This window comes from Antechinus flavipes, chromosome 3 (assembly GCF_016432865.1).
Source record: "Antechinus flavipes isolate AdamAnt ecotype Samford, QLD, Australia chromosome 3, AdamAnt_v2, whole genome shotgun sequence".
Lineage (NCBI taxonomy): Eukaryota > Metazoa > Chordata > Mammalia > Dasyuromorphia > Dasyuridae > Antechinus > Antechinus flavipes.
The window spans coordinates 265,459,075-265,486,164 of NC_067400.1; the positions used below are offsets into that span (position 1 = coordinate 265,459,075).

Genomic DNA, 27,090 nt, shown 5'->3' on the forward strand with positions numbered 1-27,090 from the left:
AAAGAGCCAAGTTCATCACAGTTTATCATCACATAATCTTGTTGCAATATATAATGTTCCCTTGGTTCTAATGAGGAATTGTTTTTATGTTCCTTGCTTTGCTATCAGCCTTCAAAAGTCTCTTAAAAGGTAAAAAAAAAATATGTATCATTAGCAAAGATAGTCTCTCGAAGATGAAAATAGGCAGAGTTCCTGGCCTTGTTTGTAAGATAGATATTAAAACTGCCATTTTTGATCAGCTTAATTAAGAAATTATGTAATTGTGAGAACTGAATTATATTCATTAAGTATTGTCTTTACTATAGATAAAATAAAACGTAATGGCATTTCCACCACTGAGACCACTTTACCAACTTGCACTTACATTCAGAGGCTCGGAGCAAGTACTACTCTCAGCATTCTCAGTTTTTTGAGGAGCCAAGTTTCCAATACTTTAACACTGCCATTTTTGATCAGCTTAATTAAGAAATTATGTAATTGTGAGAACTGAATTATATTCATTAAGTATTGTCTTTACTATAGATAAAATAAAACGTAATGGCATTTCCACCACTGAGACCACTTTACCAACTTGCACTTACATTCAGAGGCTCGGAGCAAGTACTACTCTCAGCATTCTCAGTTCTTTGAGGAGCCAAGTTTCCAATACTTAACACTTGTTTGATTGCAGTGGTGTGTTTCCAATTAATAATCCGCAATTAGGCTCTCTTACATATATATATAGAGAGAGGGAGATCCACAGAAGAAATGGGCTCAAACTTTAGTGTAAAATTAGGCCACACATATAGGATACCCAGATGCCAAAGGATAATCCAAAACTAGTGCCTTAGGCTTAGAAGTCCTTTTTTAAATTGACAGTTGGCATTCTTTAGTGGGATGGGGAAACTTTTTTCTGGCAGGAAGCTATGTAGAGATATATGATATTTGCAGGCCATACAAAATTATCAATTTAAAAACTCACACAGTGGGAAATTGTTGTACTTAGCTTTCTGATCATCGTCATCTTCAGTTGTCTTGGCAGGGTCAGAGAAATGATTTAAGAGGGAAAGAAAGAGAGACAGATCTAACAGGGTTGTGTTTTTATAGAGAGAGTATATCTGATATTTTATCAAATCACAGGATTTTCAAGATTTAAATTATCTGATTTAACCCAGCATCAAAAATCCTATAATCCTTTCAAATGCTTATTCATACATTGTAAAGAGATTGTAGGAAAATTCTTTATTGTTTAGTTTGCTTTATTGATTGATTGATTCAATTGAGTTTCATGGAGCTTTTTTTTTTTTTTTTTTTTAGTAAAGATAATGCTGGAATTTCTACCCTTAAAATAGGATAAACATTATAATAGGGGATACATAAAAATATTGTTCAATGAATAATTTAAAAGCCATATTAAAGACTTATGCTTCAGGGTATAGATGTGGAGATCTCTTAAACTTTTTAAGTAGGGAGCCAATTCACTGTCCCTCAGACTGTTGGAGGGCCAGACTATAGTAAAAACAAAAACTTTGTTTTGTGGGCCTTTAAATAAAGAAACTTCATAGCCCTAGGTGAGGGGGATAATCGTCCTCAGCTGCTGCATCTGGCCCATGGGCTATAGTTTGAGGACCCCTGTCTTAAGGTCTCTCCAGATCATTAATTCAGTTTGAAACACACTTAGTACACAAGCTGTGCAAAATACTGATTCTGCTCAACTGCCTTAACAGAAAAAGAGAGTGATTAGAACATCTTTCCTGTAGAAAATCAGGGCAAATGCAAAGTGAGGCACAGAGGGCAGGACAGAGCTGGCCAGAAGAGAAAGAATTTCCCTATTTGAAGAAAAAAAGAATAGGAAACCTGGCTGGATTCTTACCCTCTGATTTTGTTCTGGAAAGAGGATTGTAGCTAGGGCCTTTGCACTTTGCAGAGTTTGAGAAGGCAAAAACCTGTGTGAGGGAAAAGTCAGAGTAAAGAAGAAAACAAGACATAAATGGAAGCAAAAGAGAAAAGGCTAAAAAACAAATTTCAAGGAAGAAAACTAAGGTAAATCAACTCCCATTCAATAAACAGAGAGGTTAGTAAAGATAATTTTGTTGTGTTCCTTGGTTTCAGTCATGTATGGCTCTCCATGACACCATTTATGGTTTTCTTATCAAAGGTAGTAGAGTGGTTTGCCTTTTCATCTTGCCATTTTTCATCATCATAATGTTCAATTCAGGTCATTTTACAGTTGAGCAACTGAGGCAGACAGAATAAAATGACTTTTCCTGATCACATAGTTTAGGAGACATATCAAAGTCAGATTTGAATTCAGGAAGATGTCTTCTACTGCTTTACCAACCTGATTAAAGGCACAATAAAAATGAAGAAAATGACTCAGAGAGCCCACATTATTAGGAATGCTATAAAGAAAAATGAACAAAAATTCTGTCATAAATAGAATTCTTCAAACTAGTGTGAGAGAATTAAATAGCAGTCCAAAAGTAATAATAATAATCCAGAGTAGTTCCCAAGGGAAATGAAAATTTTAAAGAAGATAATGAAGTTAAATCCGAATTCACAATGTAGAATTGAAATAAATATAGAGATTACATATTTTAGAAGTCACAACATGGAATCTCTTCAAAGAATTAGAGGCTCTGTATCAAAATAATAGATCTATAACAAGTAGAGAAGGAGGAAGCAAAACTTAAAAACAATGCATGAATCCTGTACAACCCAAAATGATAGTTTTTGAAAATAGAATATATGTAAATAACTTAAGGATTATAGATCTTCCAGGAAAAAAAAAATTTTAAAAAAATCCTGATGTGGAAGGAATTTTTTTTTTCAACTGCCTGATTTTTGAAGAGAGTATAGCACAAAGTAAAAGACTAGATGGCCATCTTGAAACCCTAATTCATATAGTGATTAAGTTTCACAATTTCAGTAATTAAAAAAAGTTTAAGCTTACAAAATTTTACAATTTCAAGATTAACTTGAAAACTATTAGCAAACAGTGAAAGATGCCAAAATAGATGGCATCTAAATTCATAAAGGGAAACTGAATTCCAAATAGATATAGAGAATTATAGGACACAAATGATAACAGGCTTTTATGTTTTCAGATCTGAATAATAAAAAGCTAAAAATGAAAAATAGAAACATGGAAATATAAAGAAATTCTAGTTGGGAAATTTACTGGCATCTTCTGAATAGGAACGTTAAAGAGTTAACATTACAGGGTACTTTAAAAATAGACTATATGTTAGAGTACAAAAATTAAAAAGTAACGTTAAAAAGCAGAAGTATGATAGTTTATAATTATTTGGGGCAAGCAATAATGTTTATTTTTGCTGAGGCAATTGGAGTTGTGACTTGCCCAGAGTCAAACAGCTAAGAAGTGTTAAGTGTCTGAGACCATATTTGAACTCAGGTCCTCCTGACTTTAGAGCTGATGCTCTGTCCACTATACCACCTAGCTGCCCCCCCAAGCAATATTTTTAATATGGTTTCACTTTATAGGATGCCTTAGAGTATTTGAACTTGACCAGATGAAATTGATAAAATTGTTTTCTTTATCTTAAATACTTTTTTAGTTTAATATTAGATTTATGACTTGTTAAGTTTTATCCTGGAGTAATTTTTAAGAATAGATATTGCTCCTAGGAAATGTGTAAAAATTAAAGCTCTTTTAAAAGCACACACTTCAGTCATTGGTGCAATTATAGCAATTATTTGTGTTGAAGTGTTAGGCTTTTTAAACATGATTCATAATGAAAATATTAACTATTTCACTGAAGAGCAAAGGAATGCATAGTCAAAAACGGAAAACAATGCCAAGAATTTAGAGAGGACTACATTAAAATGGCCTAAATCCTTAGGAAATAGCAAGAACCATCAGAAATACCTGACAGCTTAAAGGGTTGTTATTGATTCCTATATAGTATAGAGTGGACTTCTTGAAACTGAAAGAACATTAAAGAAAATAGTTAAACAAAAAAAAAGAGTTACTAGCTAACTATGAAGAAAAAATATTTGTCCATAAGCAAAAATACTACAAAATATGAAATATTAGAAAGTGTAAATTTTTAGTAATGAAACAAATCTTTTCATTCAAGGCTATCTTGGAACCATTGTCAGATGTCTGTACATCTTGGTGAGACTACAAAACATTCACCCCTAAAATAATCTTATTTCTAAGGGACCTGAAAGTCTTGGTTCTGTTTTAAAGAATGGTGAATTCTCCTCAATCTATTAATATAAAGAAACAGAATTGTTCTGAAATTAGAGAAATTCCCAAGTATAAATGAAGCATCATAAAATAACCTTATATTGTAGCAAATATTATAAGAAGTAAGGAAATTCTTTCCCGAGATGAAGAGGACATACTTCATTCCTCTGAGAATTCATCTAATTTAAACTCTCTCAAAACCCCATATACTATAGTCTTGATATGATTATAATCAAGGCTAGTTTAGGAAAAAATGGACTAGACTAATCAAACATATCCTTAATATTTATTGTGATAAAATAATTAAGGAGTATGTGTCAAAAGTTTTGTGACCTCAGTATCAAATTATGTTGAACAAATTTTGAAGAAATATATAAAACTTTTTAAAGATGTAAAAATTAAGTTTTTGTAGTCTTATCAACAAATTTAATTATTTTCTTTTGCACACAACTATATATTAAACACATCCTTTACAGATCATAACATAATGAAAGTGGTAATAAAAAGGGGGAACAAAATATACCTGCTTAGAGCAGGAAAATATTAGCAGCTTGAATTACAAGAGAGTAAGGAAACAAGTCAGAGAAACATTAACTAAAAGGAAATGAAACATAATTTCTGAGATATAAATAAAGCAGTCCTCAGAAGAAAAATTCAACCTTTCTTCCTATTCTAATGTATTACATGGTGTATAAGTGACCCTGGGTTCTTGAAGTATATAACAATGGAAGATAAGCTCTGCATCTAGCCATGTTGGCACATCACCACTATACTGGCCACATGGTGATGATTTTTTTGGATCACAAAAGTTAAGGAAATGAAAATATAAGATGAACCTCATTCTTCTATAGACCCTTTCCATTTTTGTAGTGCCAGTAGGGAGAATGATGGAGGAGGAGGAGGCAGAAAATGCTAAAGATCACAGAAGTTTCTAGAACACCAGCAAATGTAACTTAGCTCTTAGTACTCTTAATGTATCCTAGTTCAAAACCTCTGAAACATGTGTTAACAAAATGGGGGGTGGGGAGAAAGATAGTATTAATGAATAGAAGGTACAATTCAAAAACTAGAAAATAAGTAAGCATACTCCGCATAAGCTAATGTTATCTTAAGCTTCATCAGGAGTAACCAAATGTTTGTGTTGGATAAGACCTCAGAGTCCATCTAGTTTATGGATGTAGTCATGGATTCTATAGCTTTTCTTTTAAGATTTCTAGTATGAGAGAACCCAAGGAAGTCCACCTATATTTGAACAGCTCTGATTGTTTGGAATTTTTTCCTTACACCCTTGACTTTAATCTAGGAAAAGAAAGTCTGAGTTGACTCTGTTTGATTTAAGAGAGCATGTGATAAAAGCCCAGAAAATCTGGATAGGGAGAGCACCCAACACTGAAATTCCTCGAACTAAAAAGAATCTTTTAAAGTTTCAAAGGTAGTGCTTTTATTTCTCTTTTTATGTTTTAGAGTAGTTATGTATGAGTCATAGGCAGTTGTAAAAGCACTCAAACAAGATGAAAATCTCAAATCAACAAATTCTCAGTTGTCTGCTTATAAATAGTAAAAATTTTAACTCTCTGACCCTCTTTAAAAAGCTCAGTGTAATTCTCATATTATTAACCTCAACTACTCAGAATAATACTGACTAGTTTTAATACTGACCAGAGTAAGTGTAACTATAAAAGTAAACGTTGCAAAAGAAAAAAGAGAAAGAGAATGACATGCCAAAGTGAACAAGAAGTGAGCCTGGGTTTATCTGATTGATATATTAAGTTATCTAAGCCATCCCTTTCCTTTATCAGTATGGTTGACAATTATATTTAGTGAACTAGTTTATCATTTTTTAAAGTGTACCTTATTTTAATATATGGCATCACAATTTTTATAACATATTTTTAATCATTTCAGACACATATGATGAGCCTGAATCCCATTGATCAATCTTTAAGATTGTCCCCAATTCAAAAACAAAAGGTAAAGTACTAATAGCTTTTTTTTGCTCGTACTTGTCAACATCTATTTAGAAAAAGTGAGCATTTTTCTTTACTGGTCTCTTGGAAAACCTCAACAAATGTAAGTATTTACAAATACTTTGTAGCAAAAGAAAAAAAAGAATTTGCTTCAACATTTATTTAATATTGGATATACTCATATTTTAAAATTTTATTAGCTGCTTTAGTAGCTTTCCTATTTAGGATTGGTTGTCTTTTTTTTTTTTTTTTTTTTTTTTTTGCCACAATAATCTAATCATAAGGCAGTAAGATGACATTGTGTTATTTGATGGCATAGTTGCCATGTGACCATGGTAAAAAAAAAAAATCTATTAACTTTTCTAAAACTTATCTATAAAATGAGTGTAATATTTACACAGTGATGTGAGGAAAACTCTTTATTAATCATTAAAATATAAACTTTTTATATAGTCTTGAGTCACTTTGGATAATTTAACTTTCTGTATCCTCATTTTCTCATTTGCATGATGACCTTAAATCAAATGTTTCTTAATTGCTAGTCAGTGGTCATTCCTTAGCAAAGCTTTATGAATTCACAAAATTGTTTTAATATCAAAGTTTCCTAATTGTTAAAACCTATAAACTTAAAAAAGATACTTGTCTGTCTCTCTCTTTCTTGCAATTCTCACTTCAGCTCCCTTGTGAGAGTTTGAATTATAATCATGAAAGTCCCTGCTAAAGAATGTTAATATTTTACCAATCCACAGAATGGTTTGGACTGGGAAGTACTAACTAGAAAATCTCATAAGACCCAGAAGCTATAATAATATTTAAATACTCCATTGACAGAGTTCAAAGATTACAGAAATATCTTTTATTTTTAAAAAGAAATAAATCTTTAAAGTTTACAGAAAGAAAGTGTGTATATATTACCAAATTAGTAAGTGAATAAAATTAAAGAGCACAAGATATGTTATAAATGATGAGGAAAGATGTTATATGACTTAAACGATGCTCTTTCTAATAGTATTTAGTGTAGACATTTAAGAATTAGGGGGAAGTGAGTACTTAGATATAGAAAGCACTAGCACATAATTGAAAAAATTACAAACTTTTATTTAAAAAAAAAAGTAAAATCTTTGTTATTTTTTATGTTTTCCTGAGAATCATATAAATGGAAAAAAAATTAAGAGTAGTGGAAAATAAAGATTCCTTGAGATGCTCACATCTTGTTAGCTCTAAGACAGGATAGAAAATAAAATGAACCCAAAAGTAGACCTCTAGTATCTTTATCATTGTGTCTGTTCTCATAATACCCTAGGATTGTGTGTGTGTGTGTGTGTGTGTGTGTGTGGTGTGTGTGTGTGTGTGTATGAGAGAGAAACAGAGGGGAAGGGGGAAAAAGCGGGGGGGAGGCAGAGACAAAAAAGGAGGGTGCAAAATGGATGAGGTGGTTAGGGAGGAGGGGGGAGAGAGAGAGATGCAGAGGAAAATTTTCCCGGTTTAGACCATTAAAAATATTTTTCTGAATAGGTTATGAACTAGTAAAGTATTAACGTTTTAGTATAAGCCTGGGATTTCATTGTTATAGAAAGACTTCCTGATGAGGAATTTACCTCTTCTATTGCAGATCAGGACTTGTTCTGCTCTTTTTAGTAGTTTTTAGGATCATTTGCAGGTTAAATGACTTGCCCAGGGTCACAAGGTCACTGTGTGTCCAAGGCAGGACAAATTTTTGTTTAGATTATACCATCTCAATCAGTTCATTCTACTACTCCATACTGCCTCTTATATAAGATGGTTTAATGAAATAATCTAATCATAGTTCTAGAGTGGGAGGGAGAGGTCATTTCTGTCTTATCCAATCTCCTCATTTTACAATTAAGGAAATTGAGGCCCAGAGAGATTAAGCATCAGTGACATCAGTGTCAGATCAAGATTAGAATTGAATCTATGTCCTCTGATTCCAAAATCAGTTCTCTTTCCATTGAACAACATAAGAAGAGACAATTTGGGTCAGAAATAATTGAATTTAATTTATTTGACACTTAAATGGGCAAGTCATCCTTCACTGACCCAGGAAAATAACATAAATAGTATATTACAGATGACTTGTATATATGGAGGAGGTTTCCACACTGGGAATTTTCTAAACTGATGAAATCATAAGTTTTATCAAAACAAACAAAAAAACAAAAACCAAAAAAAAGCCCACCACAATAAACTAGTAAAAAGAGCCATCCAAAACTTTTTAAGTTAATAGAAAATTATTTTGAAAGACCATCTTTTTTTTCTGACATAATTTGAAAAAATGATTGCATTTGAAGCCTTCTTTCCTCTATCATATTTTCATTCCATCAAGTCATTCTTTTTAAAAATTTTATTTTTCCTTTCATGTTTTTTCTTTTCTTTTTAATTTTGTGCTTCTCATAGAATTGAAGAAAAATTAAAAATGTGAAACTGAAAATGAGGAAGATAGAAAGATTAAAATGTAACTCTTATGTAGGAGTCTAGATTTTCTAATTTTTTTTAAAGTCTATAAATCTAAAGTTTATAAGAATAGATTCATTTTTAGAAGAGCATCATTAATGAGAAAGCAAACAATAAGGATGTAAAAATTATGAACCAGAAATACAGGTATATCATAGTAAATTAAAATGTGGTAAATTAGATCCAACACAGACTTTATGAGCACAGATTATGAAAAGAGAGAAAAGAACTGTCTTGTGAAATTTGAGATTTTTATTCTACTAGTGAATAACCTAAAAATGTAAAATCTAACCAAAATCTTAGAGTAGATAAGCTATTTTTATCCACTAGAAATGTATGATAACTGATTCATCAAATTTACAGAATCTTGAAACAACCAAGAAAGAGGAGAAACACGAATCTTATACTGAAAACAATTCTGATACCGAATGTGAAAAAGGTAGTGGAGTTGAAGAGATGTCAGAGACTAGCAAAGAGAGGCAGACCCAGAATGAGTCTTTGGAGGAGGAGGAGCAAACAACAGAAGCTAAGTCACCTTCAGTCGAGAATATAAATAGTGACTTAGCTGAATTTGTACCAAAAGCAAATCCTGATGAAGAAATTTCAAAGACAGAGACACTTAAAAGTGAAGAGGAGTTAATAAATACTGATAAGAGCTATTGTCACAAATTAGTGGAGGAGGAAAGTGACGAAGGAAATAGTCTAAAGAATTTAGAAACCATAGAAATGGCTTCTGACAATGAAGTAGAGCAAGACCTGACTCAGCAACTAGAAGGTCTAAAGGATGAAGGGAAGGAAAGAGAGAATTTAGAAAAAAATGATAATAAATCCTCTAATGGTCCACAGGATCAAGACATAAAGGAAGAACTTCCTCAGAATGAACATAGTGAGACAAATGAAATTAAAATTAAAGATGAAGAAAATGAAGGCTTTGTTGAAGATCTTATAAATGAGAAAGAAGATAAAATCTCTGACAATGAAAAAGAATCTTTAGAAGAGTCAGAAAATAACGAGGGTGAAAATGCTAGTGAACAGGATGTAGTTGAGAATTTTAAGGAATTTCAGTCAAATAAGGAATGTTATAATGAAGAAAAAGAAGATAGTGAAAAGATAGATGACCAGCTGTGTAACCTAGAGGGTGATGAGAAAGAGATTAAGGAACAGGCTGAAGAGGAAAAAATAGAAATAAATGCCAAAGTTGATGGTGGAGATGGCCAAGTGATAGAAACTCAGGAAGGAGAAAAGATGAAGGGAGAGAAGGCATATAAGGAAGAGGCAGAGGAGCTAGAGGAAGAAGAGGCAGAGGAGGAAGAGCCAGAGCCAGAGGAGGAAGAGCCAGATGAGGAAGAGCCAGAGGCAGAGGCAGAGGCAGAGGCAGCAGAGGCAGAGGCAGAGGCAGAAGCAGAAGCAGAAGCAGAGGCAGAAGCAGAGGCAGAGGCAGAAACAGAGGCAAAGACAGAGGCAGAAGCAGAGACAAAGGTAGAGGAAGAAGAGGCTGAGGCAGAGGAGGAAGAGGCAGAGGAGGAAGAGGAACATGAAGAGGCTTTGGCTTCCTCAGTCGAGGAAAATATGGCTATAATTGAAGCAGAAGAGGAAGAAGCAGAGCAAGAGACAGGTGAAAGAGAGGAAAATGAAGAGGTGAGTGAAGTAGAGGGAGATTTGTGGGAAATAGAACAGAAACATAAGCTGAAAACTACTGAGGGCAGAGATGAAAGAGAATGTGAGGAAGAGGGCTGTGGAGTCAACATAGGACCAGAGTTGGGGAGAGAGGAAGAGGAGGAGGAGGAAGTGGAAGAGGGGGAGGAGGAGGAAGAGGAAGTAGAAGAGGGGGAGGAGGAGGAGGAGGAAGAGGAAGAGGAGGAAGAGGAAGAGGAGAAAGTAGGAGGGAAAGAGGAAGAAGAGGAGGAGGAGGTGGGAGGGAAAGAGCAGGAGGAAGAGGAGGAGGAAGAAGAGGAAGTGGGAGAAAAAGAGGAGGTGGAAGAAGAGGAGGGGGAGGAGGGAGAAGGGAAGGAAGAGGGAGAGGAATTGGAGGAGATGGAGGAAGAAGAGGTGGGGGAAGAAAAGGAAGAGGAGATGGGGGAAGAGGAGGAAGAAATGGGGGAGGAGGAGGAAGAGGAGGAAGAAAAAGAGGTAGAGGAGGAAGAGGAGGGGGAATTTGAAGGGGAAGAAGAGGATGAACATGATGAAAGGGGGGGTGAGAAAGAAGACCACGAAGAGGAGGGAATGGGTGAAAGTGAGGAAGAGAAAAAGGTGAGTCAAATAAAAAGAACTATAAAATATGACAGAAATAAAATACACCTAAGAAACTCCAGTACCAAGTCACAGATGAGAGAAAGTAATATTCAGAGATCTAAAATGAAATCAAAGTCAAAGCAACATTTAATGAATGGGTTATCAGATTCAAAACAATTTTGGAATAACGTACTCCCTCATTACCTGACATTGAGGTAATGGATTTGAAATTCTGATTTAATATTATAGTGTTTTGCCAAACAAGTTTAGAATTTCAGATTTTATTCTTATTGTAATGGTAATTAAATGAATGGCATTATATTACTGGTTACAACTTGGGGTATTAGTAAATTTATCAGTTAGATAATTAAAATATCTTTTATGTGAACTTGTAACAGTGCAAAGATATTAAGTAGGTAACTATCCTTAGTGAAAAAAAATTTAGAAAAAGATTTCTAAAATTGTTAAGAATTTGTATATACAGTTGTATATATACCTAAGGATTCGAAAATTTTTTTAAAATGTCTGTGAAAATCTTAACAAATTTAATACCCTAAGATTTCAGTTTTAGATTTAGCCTGCCATGTTGATTGATCTTGTGAAAATGTGACGTTGGATTTAAAACTATAATATATAAGGCAGATTATTAAAAAATAGTGCTTTCATTTTATTTTCTTTCATATTTGTTGTTTTCTAAAATCTTTTGATTTTTTTCTTTTATAAAAGTTCTTTCATTTCTTAAGATGAATCAAATGCTAATTAGATAATCTTTAGAGGATACTTTTTTCATTGATTTGTGTGTATTCATTTAGGGAAATAATTTGCACCAAGAAAATTTTAAAAATCCTCATTTTGTCAAATTTAGTTGAAATGTATAAGTATCTTCAAGGAATAAATTTATTTGGATTGGTTATTTTCTTAAGAATTAGTCACCAAATTGATTTAATTCCATACTTGATTTTAAATCATACTCTAAATGGTTAACATTTTAAAGTAATGTTAATTCCCTGCATTGTTGTTATTAATTTTGAGTACAATAAAGATCTTTTACTGTTTATCTTTTCTAGCTTTCAAAACATCTGTACTCTCCTTCATTCTCTGTTTATTATATGTTCTCATTATATTATTCATTTTCACTCCTGTATTCTTCATTTTTATCTGTTTTTGTTAGAATGTTTCAAATAAAATATTTGATTAAATTTGTGTAATTATTATTTTAAAAAAAAGATATATTCTCTTTTAGCTAAGTAACATTTACAGTAGTTATTTTCATTTATCATTAGGTAAACCAGTGTATATAACACAACTCAAGCTATTTGATTTTCAAATACTCCTGAATCTTTTAAAATTTATCACTTTTCCTATTTGTTCCATATTTTATCTGAGAGAAATTCTTTTTAATTAATAGAAATTGTTATAGCGAATGGGCTTCCTGTGAACTTTTGTATTATGCTTTCTGTGCACGAATCTTTAAAAATTAGGATATATGGATAACAATATGTTAGAAGGATTAAGGGCAAAGCAAGGTGAAATTCCCAGAAACAAAATGAGAAAATTTGACTGTGTATAAAAACCTGTACAAGGAATTCTATAACTAGACCAGTTTATATTTTATCTCTACTTTGCATGTAACAAAACATCGAATATTGAGTAACCAGATTAAGTGGTAGTTTTAAAAAGTGTTACATTCCATAATTACTGAATAAGATGAATGATAAGTTGAAACTCTTTTATAAAAGGAAAGCCACTAGATGAATGTGTAACTGAATAGAGCTCATCATTAACCTGAGAGAAGTAAATCTACACTAGCTTTGGTTTTTTTCCACCAGAATAACTACAAACTAAATAATGAGTATTTGTATGAGCAGAATTGTAGGAGAATCACTGAGTCTGGAATATAGGCTCAACTTTGATTCAACCTGCAACTAATACAGGTCACTTAATTTGTCTTAGCTTCATTTTTCTGTTTTGTAAAATGGAGTTGGAATAGATTATTTCTAATGTTTCTTTTAATCCTACCATGTTATGATTCTTCAGGCAAAATTGTATTGTCTTATCATTTAGTAAAGCGATTTTTAAAAAATAGCATTAATAATTATTTCCCTGATACTAATCTTCATTTTATTGGCATTTCCCCTTCAGCCTCCCTTCTCTACTATCCATAGCTCTTTTATTCTTTCCTCTCTCAACTTGCCAGGTAAAAACAATCAGTATGCAATTTCTTACTTCCTCCTGTATTAAGTACTAGGTAATACAAAAAGAAGCAAAAAATATTGTCTGCTCTCAAGGAGCTCATGCTCTGCATGGGAAACCAGTAATAACAGTACAAGTAAGCTATATACAAAGTAAATTAGACTTTGGGGCCCTGAACCAAAGTAGTGGCATTGTTGGTGAAGAAAAGATGATGTGTGCAACATGTTAGAAAAATAAACAGGAATTAGTAATAAATTGCATATGGGAACTGAAAAGTTGTAAACGTAGTGACTGGTGGGATGCTGGTGCCCTTGACGGTAATGGGAGAGTTCAGAATGGGAAGAGAGAAAAGTTAATTTAAGATGTCTTATCAACCAATCTGTTTGAGGTATCCAATAAGGAATTGAAGATGAGGTTAGAAGAGAGGTTAGAAGAGAGAATATGTATAGATCTGGGAATCATCAGCATAGAGATAGTAATTGAATCTATGGGAACTAATAATAAAACTATTTAATAATAAAAATTAAAAAAATTAATAATAAAAATAATAAATAAAATGGTACAGAGATACAAAAGAAGAGGACCCAGGCCTGGGATAATTTGTTGTTAATCAGGTGGGACCTGGACAAAGAATATTAGAGACTGAGCAGAGATCAGGAGAAACAGGTTTAAAAAAATCATGGAAATACTCTTTTCTTGAGTATATTAAAGAAAGTTATTGGCAGTGTCAGAAGCAGTAGAGAAATAAAGGATGACTATTAAGAAAGGACATTAGATTTCACATTTAAGAAATCATTGAGGAGAGAGTAATTTTCATTCAGTTATGAGGTTGAAAGCCACACTGCAGAGAGTTAAGAGTGGGAGGTATCTATTATCTATGGCCTTTTCAAGAAGTTTAGCACTTTAGAAGGGGGGACAATAGCCAATAGGGAATGGGGATGGATCAAATGAATACTTTGGTAGGATGAGGGAGACAGTGGGCTTGTTTGTTGGCATAAGAAAGAAGCCAGGAGAAAGGGAGAGATCCATGAGAGGAGAGGGAATTTATCAAAAAAGATGGAATGAAATGGGATCACTTTTGCTTGTAGAGTGGTTAGTCTTGCCAAGAAGGGCTTTTGTGAAACATGATTAAGGAGGAGAGATAGTGGCAGATGGTATCTGGGTGATAAAAGATGAAGAGAGAAAAGGGAACTCTTGACAGTTGTTCTCAAAGTAAACTATAAAGCAACGTGGTGTAAAAAACACTAGTGTGTGGACTAGTTAGATAAAAAAGATTTCTTTGAAGCAGTGAGGCTCTAATGGAGGTTATGTAATGTAAATTTTGTAGTGAATCAAGTTAGCATGATTTCTCATGATTTTCTCAGACTTCATTCAGAAGCATCTGAGTAGGAGCAAAGGCAGCAAGAGAGTGGGAGTAATCTGTAGCTAATAAGGCTTGAGAGGGCAAGACTGGGATATAAATTAAGGAGAATAAGGGACTAGAGAGAAGAGAGTGTTAATGTTCACCATAGGATCATGAAGGAGAAGGAAGGACAGAGTAACTAATGCAGGAGTGATGACTTGAAAAAGAAATGATGAATAGAGGAATTGGAGAGCCTCGTGAGGTTGAATAACAGGGTTTGAGGTTTCAAGACAAAGGAAGAATTGGAAAGGCAAAAGATTGTGGCCAGTTAAATTGTTTCATTGGCTTAGAAGGTTCTTATTTTCATTTCCTACTATTGATAGGTTTGGAGGAAGTAGTAGAAGTAGTATGATTATCATTCAGTTTCTCAGGACACTCTCACCAAGTGATTTTTAATATGTAAAATAGGGTTTTTGTAGAATTTGAGAAAGAAAAGAGGAGCAAAATAAGGATAATGAGCCAAATTTTAGATCACAATTCAAGCATGTTGAGAAAAACGTAAAAATCTGGAGAATTTGGAAAAAAATCTTAAACTTTGAAGACTATAACTTATTAACACACACACACACACAATTATTTAAGAGGAAATATTTCTAACTAATTCCATTACTAAATTATGATAAGAGTAATCAAAAAATCCGAAAAGAGAAAGAAGATGAGTTGGAGAGATTTTTCATATAAAGAAAAATAACAAGAGAATAGTAAAGAATATGTAACAAAAATGATATGAGGACTCTGGCTCACAGAGGGAAAAGAGTAAATGAATTAAAAGTTATCAAAACTACATTAACTATCAAGTAGATGCTTTTATTATCAATAATCATTAAAATATAAATTATGTAATATATATTTGGTATAAGAATTGAATGTATATCATAAAAACCTTTATATTTATTTCATTATTTATTACTCTAAATAATCTTGTGAAAGATTAAAAATATAGTGTTTATTATGTTTCAGGCACTGTCCCAAAGTGCTTTATAAATATCTTATTTGAATTTCATAACAATCCTGAGAAATAGGTGCTGCTGTTGTTATGAGGAGAGATGGAGGTTAAGTGACTTGCCTAGGGTCACATAGCTGGTAAGTGTCTGAAGCCAGATACTAAACTGTTGCTCCCATTGAATGATAATAGCTTAGTATTAGACAAACTCTTATTAACTTGATACTTGTTGCACAGAGCACTGAGCATATCCAACCAGTGCTGGGATCCTCATTTTGTTGTTCTCTTACTTCTTACTTTTAGAGTAAACAGCTGGTGACAAAGAATCTACCTTTAAAACTTGACTTGTGCACCGTCATATGGTGATACAACAAACAAAATCTAAGACAGGAAAAAGCATAAATTGCTTTTAATAGTTTTGTTCTTTAAAATGTGAAAACAATGAGGAAAATTGCTATTTTGAAACAAATCATTGCCAAGAACTAGTAGCTGAAGGAGAAGTAATGGGAAATTTGAGGAAGGAAAGAAACAATTCTTATCTTAGAATTTATGACAGGGAAGGAAAAGAAAATTGGATGTACTTTGATATATGCCCTACATTTAGACGAAGCCACATGGCATAATGCAAATAATACATAAGACTTAGACTCACAAAGACCTGGACTTGAATCCTGCTTCAGATGATTACAATCGGAGCTATACAATCAGGATTGTCACTTAACTCCCACTCAGTTTATTTATATGTAAAATGAGTATAATTGTATCTCATCGGTTTTTTGAGTCTAATAAAATGATGAATAAAAAGTGCATACTTTAAAGTGCTATAATAATTGCCAACTTTTATTTCAAAGAAATCTTAAATAGAACCCCATAAACTAAAATTCTTTATGGAAAATAACCTCATGAGCTCTTGAAAAGTTATCAGGAAAGAAATTTGAATATATTAAGAAAAACAGTACCAGTGGAGAGAGAATGAGAGGCAGAGGCTGGTTTGATGCTATTTTAAAAAAAAAATTTATTTTTTTTTTTTTTTGGCTAAGGAGAATGATCTTTAGTCTGTAAAGCGATTTTAAATGTCTAATAGAGAGTTGGGATTCAAGATAAGAGTTCTGGCCTTCATTAATTTAGATCAGGTTACCAAAACAACTAGTAAGATAGATATGATTGCTTTTTTAGGGGAGGGAATCCTATCAATTATATTTGAAAGCATGGAGAACTGAAGGGGTACAGTTGGACTTGGGAAGAGAAAAAAAATCTAAAAAGGTGGGAGTAGAATGCACTCTATAAACCTGTAGGTCAGTGAATTCTTTGGCCTGTAGTTCTTTGGAAAATTGTAAGTACTTAAAGAGATGGCTGATGCCTATTTAGAAAAGATAATCACAATGAACTAGGGTGAATTTATTAAGAACAAGTCATATCAAAAAAAATTTTTTTTTGCTAGGATTACTAGACTAGATCAAGTTGTTTTCCTCTAAGGTATATTTTGGCCTAGATTTTTTTTAAAGCATTTGACAAAAATTTCTCATTTAATTGGAATTTGAAAGCATTTCAGGTAGGAAGTTCCTTGGCCTAGGTTTTTTTGTAAAACATTTGACAAAAATTTCTCATTCTGTTGTAATTTGGAATTTGAAAGCCAATGTATGTTTTCAGGTAGGAAGTTCCTTAACCTACTGGAGAACTTGCCCCTTTCCTCATTCCTATGGAAGAGGAAAAGGAAAACTACTACATGGGTAGGGTGAGCAGAGAAGAAACTCTTAGGAGGGAGAAGGCCAAAGGCAGAGAGTGCCATCCCCTTTCCTGTTGTTGTTTCTCAGATAAATCAAAATTAATTCATCAAGTGATAGGGGGCTGCCATGGCCTTCAGACTAGATTTATAAGGGGACATTGGGACACCAAGATCATCCTTGCTAAAGAACTGTAATGGAGGGATTGATAGACCAAGATAGTAGGGCTCAAAGCGATTTATTGAAGAGGTAACAAGTATAACAGTGATGAAATCATTTTGTTACTGGACTTTAGGCTTGAGGTATGTTTATGCAGATCTTGATTTTGCTGATTTCACTCAGTGGGTCAGATCCAAGTCAGTAATTCTACTTTCCAATTTATCAATGCTCTTTCCGAAATGTGGTACCTACAGATACATACCAAAGGCAATCTGATGAGAAAAGAAAATGGGCCTATAAATCATTCAACATGAAAATCAGGTGAAAGAATTAGGGCCGCTTGACCTAGAAAAGGGAAGATAGGGAAGGGCCATGAAAGCCTTTTCAAGAATTTGCAGATCTTGGGTGTGAATAAAGGATTAGATTTGTTACACTAAATCCTAAAGATCAGAACTTACGTGAGGGAATGGATTGAAGAGGCAGAGTAAGAAAAATCTACCAGGTATCAATACTTAAAATCAGTAGCCTTAGGAGTTTATAGATTTCCTTTCATTAAAGATTTTCATTCACTTGCTGGATGGTTGTGTTATGAAGGCACATTAAATGAATATTATGGAGTGAACTTAGTCACCTATTACAAAAGAGAATTAAAACATTTATTGTTTTTCAAACAAAATACTAGACTGTGCTAGAAGACTAGGTAATTTGATGTCTGCCTAACTTTGGGGAAATGATGGAAAAAGTCTGCATATTATAGTTGGTTAATAGATTAATATCATCCAGAAATGAGGTCTTTAGTACAATGTCATAGGTATTCTTAGACTTCTTTTATTCATAATACTTTTGCTAATTATGAATATGGATTTAATATGAGTAAGTGTAAATCCTTGGGTTTAGCTTTTTTTTTTTTTTAAGAACTAATTAAAAAGTAGGGGAGATTTGACTATATGGTGGCTCACCTCAGAGGGATGTAGGGATTTTGAATGGGCCAAACAAGTTTATATGATCTTGGCCTATTTTAATATAAATTTCAAATTATCCATTGAATGCTTTGTGTTGGTAGACTTTTAAAGCAAGCCAACATCTGTAACTTAATCTGTTAACCAAGAATTGCTGGGAAGCTTGACAACAAAAAATGTTATTTTTTACAGGAAAAAATAATGAACCAAATATTATATATGTGGACTTTAAGGGGAAAAAATTATGATTAGATAATATCTAAACCCACAAATTTATTACTTCTATACTTTCTATACATAATTTGAAGTGTTAGAAAAAAAGTAAAATTCATCTTTTACTTGATAATACTAAGTCCTAACCAAAGAATGGACTTCAAAGGAAAACAGAATCATAGTTTAAGGTTGATTTTTTAAAAGAACTATTATTATTTCTAATTAAGAGATTTTGAGGAGGGTAATTAAGAAATAGTTCACCAATCAAATATTCCAGTTCTCTCTCTTGACTTTGATGCTGATTTAAATGACCAAAGGTAAATCTTTTAAAATGTGTTTCTGTGCTCACTTCTTTATTGATATCAGCCTATTAGTACTTGACATTTCTAAGGAGAAAAGTATATTTAATGCAGAGAGAATCTGATTGTCATATGGCAAACACTAACAAAGTCTTTGAAGTTTTATTTTTAAAGATATTTTTAAAAGAATTTGTGACATATTTAAGTGCTTTATTTCTTTCATTTTGCCTATATGGACACAAATTAAGGAATCCTAGGGAAAATTTTTAAACACAGCATTTTGCTTTCATACACGAGGTAAGTTAATGTCCTGTGAGAATTGTGTGACATTTTATTTTCTATGACTTTAGTAGTAGAATAAATGTAATAGAAAGTATTGATGGATAGTAGAAATCACCTAGGACAAATAATGCAAAAAAATTCTTTTTTAAAAGAAAAGACTGAAAATTTTCTCTGAGTATTTATTTTTGTCACAGGATCAAAAGGAGTCATATGAAGAAAGCACAACACAAGAAACAGATGACAAAGGCATGGAAGCTAATAATGAATCTACAGATGAAGAAAGTAAAGAAATGCCAAAGGAAGAGGATGTCAAATCAGAGAACCACAACGAAGCATACACAGAAGGAGCCAATGACCCTGTAGCTGAAATCTTTGAAAAGGTATTTTGTAAGAACACGTTACTAATCCCTTTGTTGTAGTTTGGCTATAAAAGAAATTTTGGGGGGTTTCACTTTTAGATAATTGTGAATATCACTCTAATAACACAACTTGTTCTTAACTGGCTACTCTTGTAACAAAGGAAAATAGTTTTTCTCTATAAAGTGTTGTTGTGGTGGTGTTTTTTAAATGTTTCTAAACCATCTGCTTTAAAAAAAAAAAATCCAGAGATAAATCCCAGCCTAAGGACTCCAGATTTGCCTCTGTGAACCTTCTAGCCATTGACCTGAGCTTTCTCCTCTAGTGCCAGGCAGGAAAAGTTAATTTCTCTTTTATGTGGCAGCACTTCAAGTATTTGAAGATAGCTATTATTTCACCTTGAATAATCCCTTCATCTTTGGTTAACTTCAGTTGATCCTCACTTGTCAATCTCTTACTGGTCAAAAATCTCACTTTAATATAAGCATTTAAATTAACATTTATAGATATTCCAAAAACTATGTAATTGTTATTTATTTATTTATTTATTTATTTATTTATTTGGTATCCTTTGCCCCCCTCACACTTCACCATTCCAACATAGGGGCAGAAGGGAATTACACAGGATTTGGGAGTCTGTCTTTTTCTTTGTTTATAGGTTGGTTTCTTGACCAAAAAAACCATCAACAGTTGTTTATTACTAATGATAAACCATTCTTTGTAGCTAGAATATCTACTTGGATCATGATTATCATAAGAGAGAATCATATAAGAGCTAGACTCAATATTGTGAGCAAGACAAGACCTGTGGGCTTTATGCCTGTTTTTGTAAGCCCTTTCTCAACCTCATGGGGATAAAATTGTTTCTTCCTAAAGGTAAATGTCTATTCATATTCAGGGAAGGGCTAGCCTTACATTTTAAGGATCTACTAGTGTTATCTGTTTTCAAGGATACTGAAAAATATGCCTGATTCCCCAAACACCTCTCTTAAGGCCTTGCTGAAACTTGAAATTGCACAATTAGAGGTAGATCTATGTAAAATAAAATTATTCCTAATAACTTTTTAGTAGAATCTCTGGTGTTCTTTTGAGTATAACATCATATCATCAGCAAAGAGTGATAATTTGGTTTCCTCATTACCTATTCTTATTCCTTTAATCTCTTTCTCAACTCTTATTGCCAAAGCTAGCCTTTCTAATACAATATTAAATAGTAACGGTGATAATGGGCAACCTTGTTTCACTCCTGATCTTATTGGGAGTGGTTGCAGTTTGTCCCCATTACATATGATGCTTATTGCAGGTTTTAAATAGATGCTACTGATTATTAATAAAATTATTCCTGAAAGAACTTAATTACCTCCCTACTTGAATAACTATATAAAGTACTCTTCTGCAAATAGATTTTAGTGGAGGAGAGAACAGAAGACCTTAATTCTAATGCCAATCCTGCTGTTTCCCTTTTTTTTTTTTTTTGTATTAAGTTTGTCATCTTTCTAAGTACTTATTTATAAGATATAAGATGGTGACAATATTTAAACTAAATAATTTCAAAGGGATGTGGTGAGGAAAGTGCTTTATAAATTCAAGGCCATCATTATCATCAACAATAATTTCTCTGGGCTATTTTCCAGGTTTTATACTATTCTTGAACTTTGCAGTGCTGAATCAGAGTCTAAAATTGTGCCTGTCAGTTTTTTTCCCCACAACTAAATAATCCTCCTCATCAAATTAATCTAATAAATAATTGTAATACTTGTTTTGCTTGATATCTTGTGTCCCAATACTATCCAGCATGGCCCAGTGGATCAGAAGATAAAGAATCAAGTCCCTCATTAATGCTAATTAGCTGTGTACCATTTGGGGAGTTAACTTGTGTGTCTGGGCCTTAGTTTTTTCATTGGTAAAATTAGGAGATTGATGTAATCTTCAGTTATCTAATTATCTTCAGTTCAGTCTTCTACCTATAATGTTTTTTGATTCTGTAATCATTAAATTCATAATAATCTTTGTTTTTGTTGTAATGGAAAATTCTATTTATCAGAACTAATACTTAACCAACTCATGCCAAAAGACAGCTTTTCTTAGAACTTGTAAGTCCTTTAATTTTTCTTAATTTCTTTAGTCACAAGATATATGAAGATTGTGAAATATCAATAGTAGTTAATACTATTTGGCTTATAATATGGTAAGAGATGTTTTTTGTGACACAGTGAGAAAAGCAGTGGATTTGGGTTCTGAATATACATATCTTTGATTCTCAGTTCTGCCTAACACTACTTGAGTGACCTGAGTAAATCACTTCACTTTTCAGGGCTTTAGTTGAGGGAATTGGACTAGATGGTCTTCTAAGATCCCTTCCAACTTTAAATCTACACACCTCTGGATAATGCACCTCAATCATATTCAAGGATCTCTGCCAAAACAAAACAAAAATGTGTTTCTAAACATGAAATAATGATAAAATTATAGTAATAGCAAATGATAAATATGGTTTTTGAAACATAGCAGATATATGATTTTATGATTTTATTTTCACTTGTAGGAAGAAAAACTTGAGCAAGCTGAACCAGCCATTCTGGAATGCAATGAAAGTCAGAAAGGTAAACATTTTTGCTTTTAAAAATTAAACTAAAAAACTTGGACTCTATAATAGAAGTGTGTGGTGGCATATATTGCAGTTGTAGCAGGACTTTATATTTTTCACATTTACCTCCTCACATTAGAAATGTAACAAGTCAAAATTCACAAATGAAAAAAAATGAGGTTCACTGAATTCAGTGACTTGCCCAAACTCAGTGATAGAATTCATGGCAGTAATACTTTGTTACACATTTATTTCACAAGGTTGTTGTGAAGAAAAAGCTTTATAAATGCTAACTTTATTATTATTATTATTATTAAATATATCCATTTAAAAATCCAAGCTTCATTATTTATGGGTGACCCTATATCTCCACTTTTAGCTTTTGAATACAGCCTTGTAAATAATATTTTTTCATTCACCCAGTAAAAATTAGTTTCTGTCTGGGACAAAGACAGTAATGCTAATGCTAAATTGATTTCCTTTACTGGGGATGAGGTAGAGTGGAGAGGAGAGAGGGGTAAATAAGGGTTCTTCTATAGGATATTCAATAAATAGTCATTTAGACTTTTTTAAAAGTCTCCTGCTTCCTCTCAAAGTAACCCACTCCACTTTGATACAGTCTTATTTGCTGATATGCTTTTTCTTTTCATTGTCTAAATCAGATTCTTTCAATTTATATCAGTTACCCCTAATTCTGCTCTGTGGAGCCAGTTCCCAGAATGTGTCAGTTCTTTGGTCATATGATGTCACTTTAACTGTTTGAAAGACAGCTTTTGTGTATCTCTTCCCCTCTCCCCTTCTCCCCCCCACATATCTTTTCTTTTTGCTATCCATCTACTTCACATTCTTCTGTACAGTCTTTAGTTAACCTCCCTGATATCTGATGTTCTCAGCTGATGCTAGTACTTATTTATGGCTTGGCCAAGACAGAATGATGAACCTCTCCCTAGCTTTGAAGACCTAGTGGTCACTTAAATTGCATTAGTTTTGGTTTTTTGTTTGTTTTCTTACTGTCACCCTTCCTATCTTGCATCTTAGCTTTTGGGTGACTAACCAGATTGTTCTATCTCTTCTACTATTTCAAAAGTTGTTCTCCTTGGCAGAGAAAATAAGGATTCATAATGTCTGCTTTTTCTCCTTCATTCATCATGGTCATGCTGTCTATGTCTCACTTATCAGAAATTGTCTTATCCCTTCTTTGAGTCTCTTCCTTCCCTCTCTCCTAACTTAAAAAAAACTATCTCAGCTCTTTCTAAGCTTTGATACTTCTGACATTATTTTTTCAGAATTGTGCTGTACTTTTTTCATCCTTTATTACTTTGCTTCTTTCTTAATTCATTTATTAATGTGACTTTCTCAGCATCTATCTAAGGGAATTGGAAAAATCATTCAAAAATGCACTTTATTTAATGTTTTGAATTAAAAGAAATTGAAGCAACAAATCATAAGTACAATCAAAATATCCAGATAGGCTCCACCCAGTTCACTATTAGTTTAAGTATAAATACACCTGTAATCTGTTTCTCTTGAAAGTGCAAACAGTTGGTTCATAAAGGACATACTTTCTGATGTTTTGGTTTATATTTAACATTTGCTCCTGTAGCAAATTTTGGTTGGTATTCTGCTGTTATTAAACATGAATCATAGTTTTAAATTTAGCAAAGAATTAGAGGTCCAGTTTTTCATATTACACAGGAATCCCTTACAATTTTCTGCTTTTTTCCTCTTGATCATTTAAAGTAACTTGGAGCTTACTCCTTCACAAGGCACCCAGTTTTATTCTTAAATCTAAATGTTAGAATATTTTCTTTTAAACTGAATCTCCCCATAACTTTTGCTCTATCCTTTGCAACTAAATATAATTAATGTTATCTTTTCTATATGTCACCTATATGAAGGAAGATAGACTATCACCCAAGATCCATCAGTCAAAGAATACATAATTTTTATCTGTTATCTATCAGTCTCTCTGCTGGGTTTGGGAGTTATAAATACAGTAAATGAAACACTACTTGCAAGGAACAAGTCTAAAGGTGCAAGATGTAGGAAGGATCAGAGGTGGGGGGAGAGGACAACAAGATTGTATAAAAGCGTATAACAATAAATATAAAGAGATTAAACATAAAAAGTTGTTTCAGTCATTTCTGACTTTTCATGACCCTATTTGGAGTTTTCTTGACAAAGATACTAGAATAGTTTGCTGTTTCCTTCTTTAGCTCATTTTACAGATGAGGAAACAGAAGCAAACAGGGTTAAGTGAATGGCTCAGGGTCACACAGCTAGTAAGTTTCTGAGACGAGATTTGAATTTAGATCTTCCTGATGCCAGGTCTAGTGATGGTGATCCAGTGTACCACCTACCTGTCCCAAACAAAAGGTAATTAGATTCAAGAGAGTCTGAGAGGAAAGAGCCCCAATGATGGAGGTCTTAGGACCTCAGAGAGAAGGAGGGGCAAAAGCTATCTCTTGATGTTGGGGAACTAAAGATGTCAGGATCCATGGGGTCACATGTAGCCACTTTACAGACATAAAGAAACTGAAACTTAGAGGAGTTAAATAAGTTATTCAAGTTGACACAGGGATTGTGGCATAGCCAGAATGCCTACCTAGGTATTCAGACACTACATTTCAGTATTCTCTCTGCTGTACCAATATCATTTTGTCTCTAGCCAAAATTTCTTCAAATCTTGCAAATTAGCCCCTAAAAGTGTGATTTGCGATTCTCTGGCACTATTTTGCTGCAGTACATTTCCATAGTTCTAGAACACTAGATATGGTGTCAAGAAGTGTTTAAATATTGCCTTAAGCACTAGGTGGCTCTAGTGCTTCCTCTTTGCTTCAGTTTCCTATCTGTTAAATGAGCTGGAGAAGAAAATGACAAACTATTCCAGTATCTTTGACAAGAAAACCCCAACAGGGTCACAAAGAATTGGACACAACTGAAAAGACAATAGTAACTTTTCCTCAGATACTCTCAAGTTTGTTAAATGTCATTTATATGTGGTGTTCCAAAGTTGAGCACAATTTTCCATCTGTGTTCTCATCAGTGCCAAATATTATTAGAAGTTTCCTAAATCTATTATCTTGAATTCAGATCTTGTTGTTTTCAAATAAGTTCTTACTTTTTCTTGTAATTGAAAATCTATTTCTAAAAATGTAATTCTGTTTTAGGAAATACAAATGAACGGATGCCACGCAATTCAGAAGTCCAGGAATATTTTATAGTAGCACCAAATAGACTTCTTAAAAAATCACGAACGGTAAGTAAAATTAATTTCTCTCTTGTTGCAGATAAATGAGTACTGATTTAATTCTTCTGGGGTTGTTTTTTTTTTTTTTTTTTTTTAACTCAGTTATTTTCATTCCTTTGATATGTTTTATGGCCTAAAGAGCTAGATATGGAAAATGAAGCCTCTTTCCCCTCTTTATGGTAATGTACAGACAGAGCCCAGTCCTGTACCTATTCCCCATGCAAAATGCAAAGTTTTCACAGATATTCTGGGGCTGTTTTTAGTTTGTTTATTATACAATATTGAAAGGAGATTTTTCTCTTGGCTTGTGAGCTAGACTAGAGCACATATATAAAAGGTTCCAGAAACTTAATCTTTTCAGCTTTGTTCTCTTTCCTGAGTGAGAAGGCAAATAACTGTTCCAGGCCTCTTATTAGATTAATATAGCATCTTTTCTCCTTAGTATTTTGATAAAACGATCACAAAGTTTATTTATTCTCCTATTCTCCTATACTGTATCAGTATTGTTATTTAATAAAAAGATTATTGCAAATCAAAGTTAAGAATGAAAAATGATTGCCTCTGTTCTAAAGCTGTATACTAAAGTCCTTAATATAGTCACTAGAAAAGGAGGAGCCAAGAGGGGCATGAAAGAAGAGGTAAATACAAAAGTAATTGTCCCAGAGTATTGAGGTACATCGAGTCCATGCTATTGAGGCAATAGGGGCAGTAGGGACAGGCTTATTTTGCCTATAGGTCAGTTGTAGAACTCAAATTGAGACCATGCTTTCAAGGATTACATGAACATCTATATGCATTTATTTAGGAATTACATTCTAGACTATTTCCTATCAAAAAGATTGAATATTTTAGACAACAACTACTGAAGTGGACTATCAATTGTCACATTTTATAGAAATTTTTTTTAGCTAAATATACTGCTTTTTTGATTATGTATCAGTGTTTTGTGTTGTAGGATATTAAATACAGGTGAAGAAAACTGAACAGATTTCCCTTGATATAGAATCAGTATGAAAATGTTTGAATTGTGTTATGAGCTGAACTCTTAAGAAAATTAAAAATAACCATAAGCATTAAAAATAGAAAAATACATAAAATAGAAAAAGTGTGAGGGGAGAAGATACTTGAAAAATAAAGGAGAAAAAGGGAAAGACCTGAGTAAACAGGAAGGCAAACTTTGGAAAAAATATTTAAATCTCTGCAGTGGGATGTTGGTCTTGATTGGAGATAAGTGAGTTATTTGTCAAATAAAACTTTTTAGAAGTGTTCCATGAATTATTTTGCCATAGTTCCTAGTGTAGTGGAAAAGACATTTGTGGATTAAGTCTAAATATAGATAAACTAGTCTCCTTTCCATACACATTCTTATGTAGCTCTCATGGTTCCATAGTTTCATCATCTGAGACAAGTTGGTTCATCTCTTTGGGCTTTACTCCATCTATAAAATGAGAGATTGAACTAGTTCTGTGATTCACAGAATTAATATTACTATTTATTTTTAATATTTATATATGACTATATATGGATTCCTGACTCCAAAATATAAAATAACATTTACAGTATAAGTTATAGAAGAGTTTCAGTATACATTAGTAGAAGGGGTGCTCATGAACAATGGAAAAGCACATGATTTCTATATGTAGATTAAAGCATACTTTTTTTTACTTTATTTTTCTCCTTTTTTAGTCCATGTTTTCTTTTGCAACATGGCTGATATGGAAGTATGTTTTGCATGACTTCACACTTATTATCAAATTGCCTTCTTAAGGAAGAGAGAAAGATGGTAGGGAAGGATAGAATTTGAAGTTCAGTTTTTAAAAGTGATATTAAATAAATCTTATGTAATTGGGAAAACATGT

At 32.9% G+C, this 27,090-nt stretch overlaps 1 protein-coding gene across 3 annotated transcripts in view; it reads left to right on the top strand.

Annotated features, from left to right (window-relative positions):
- Positions 1-27,090, top strand: part of RPGR (retinitis pigmentosa GTPase regulator) — an 87,167-nt gene that overhangs the window by 52,040 nt on the left and 8,037 nt on the right. For 2 of the 3 annotated variants that reach the window (XM_051985037.1, XM_051985038.1), the window contains exons 13-17: positions 6,098-6,163; positions 8,995-10,269; positions 19,232-19,417; positions 21,940-21,997; positions 25,152-25,240. In XM_051985037.1, coding sequence (XP_051840997.1) covers positions 6,098-6,163; positions 8,995-10,269; positions 19,232-19,417; positions 21,940-21,997; positions 25,152-25,240 — 1,674 coding nt within the window. The remainder of the gene's footprint in view (positions 1-6,097; positions 6,164-8,994; positions 10,270-19,231; positions 19,418-21,939; positions 21,998-25,151; positions 25,241-27,090) is intronic. The other variant, XM_051985039.1, reaches the window with a different exon arrangement.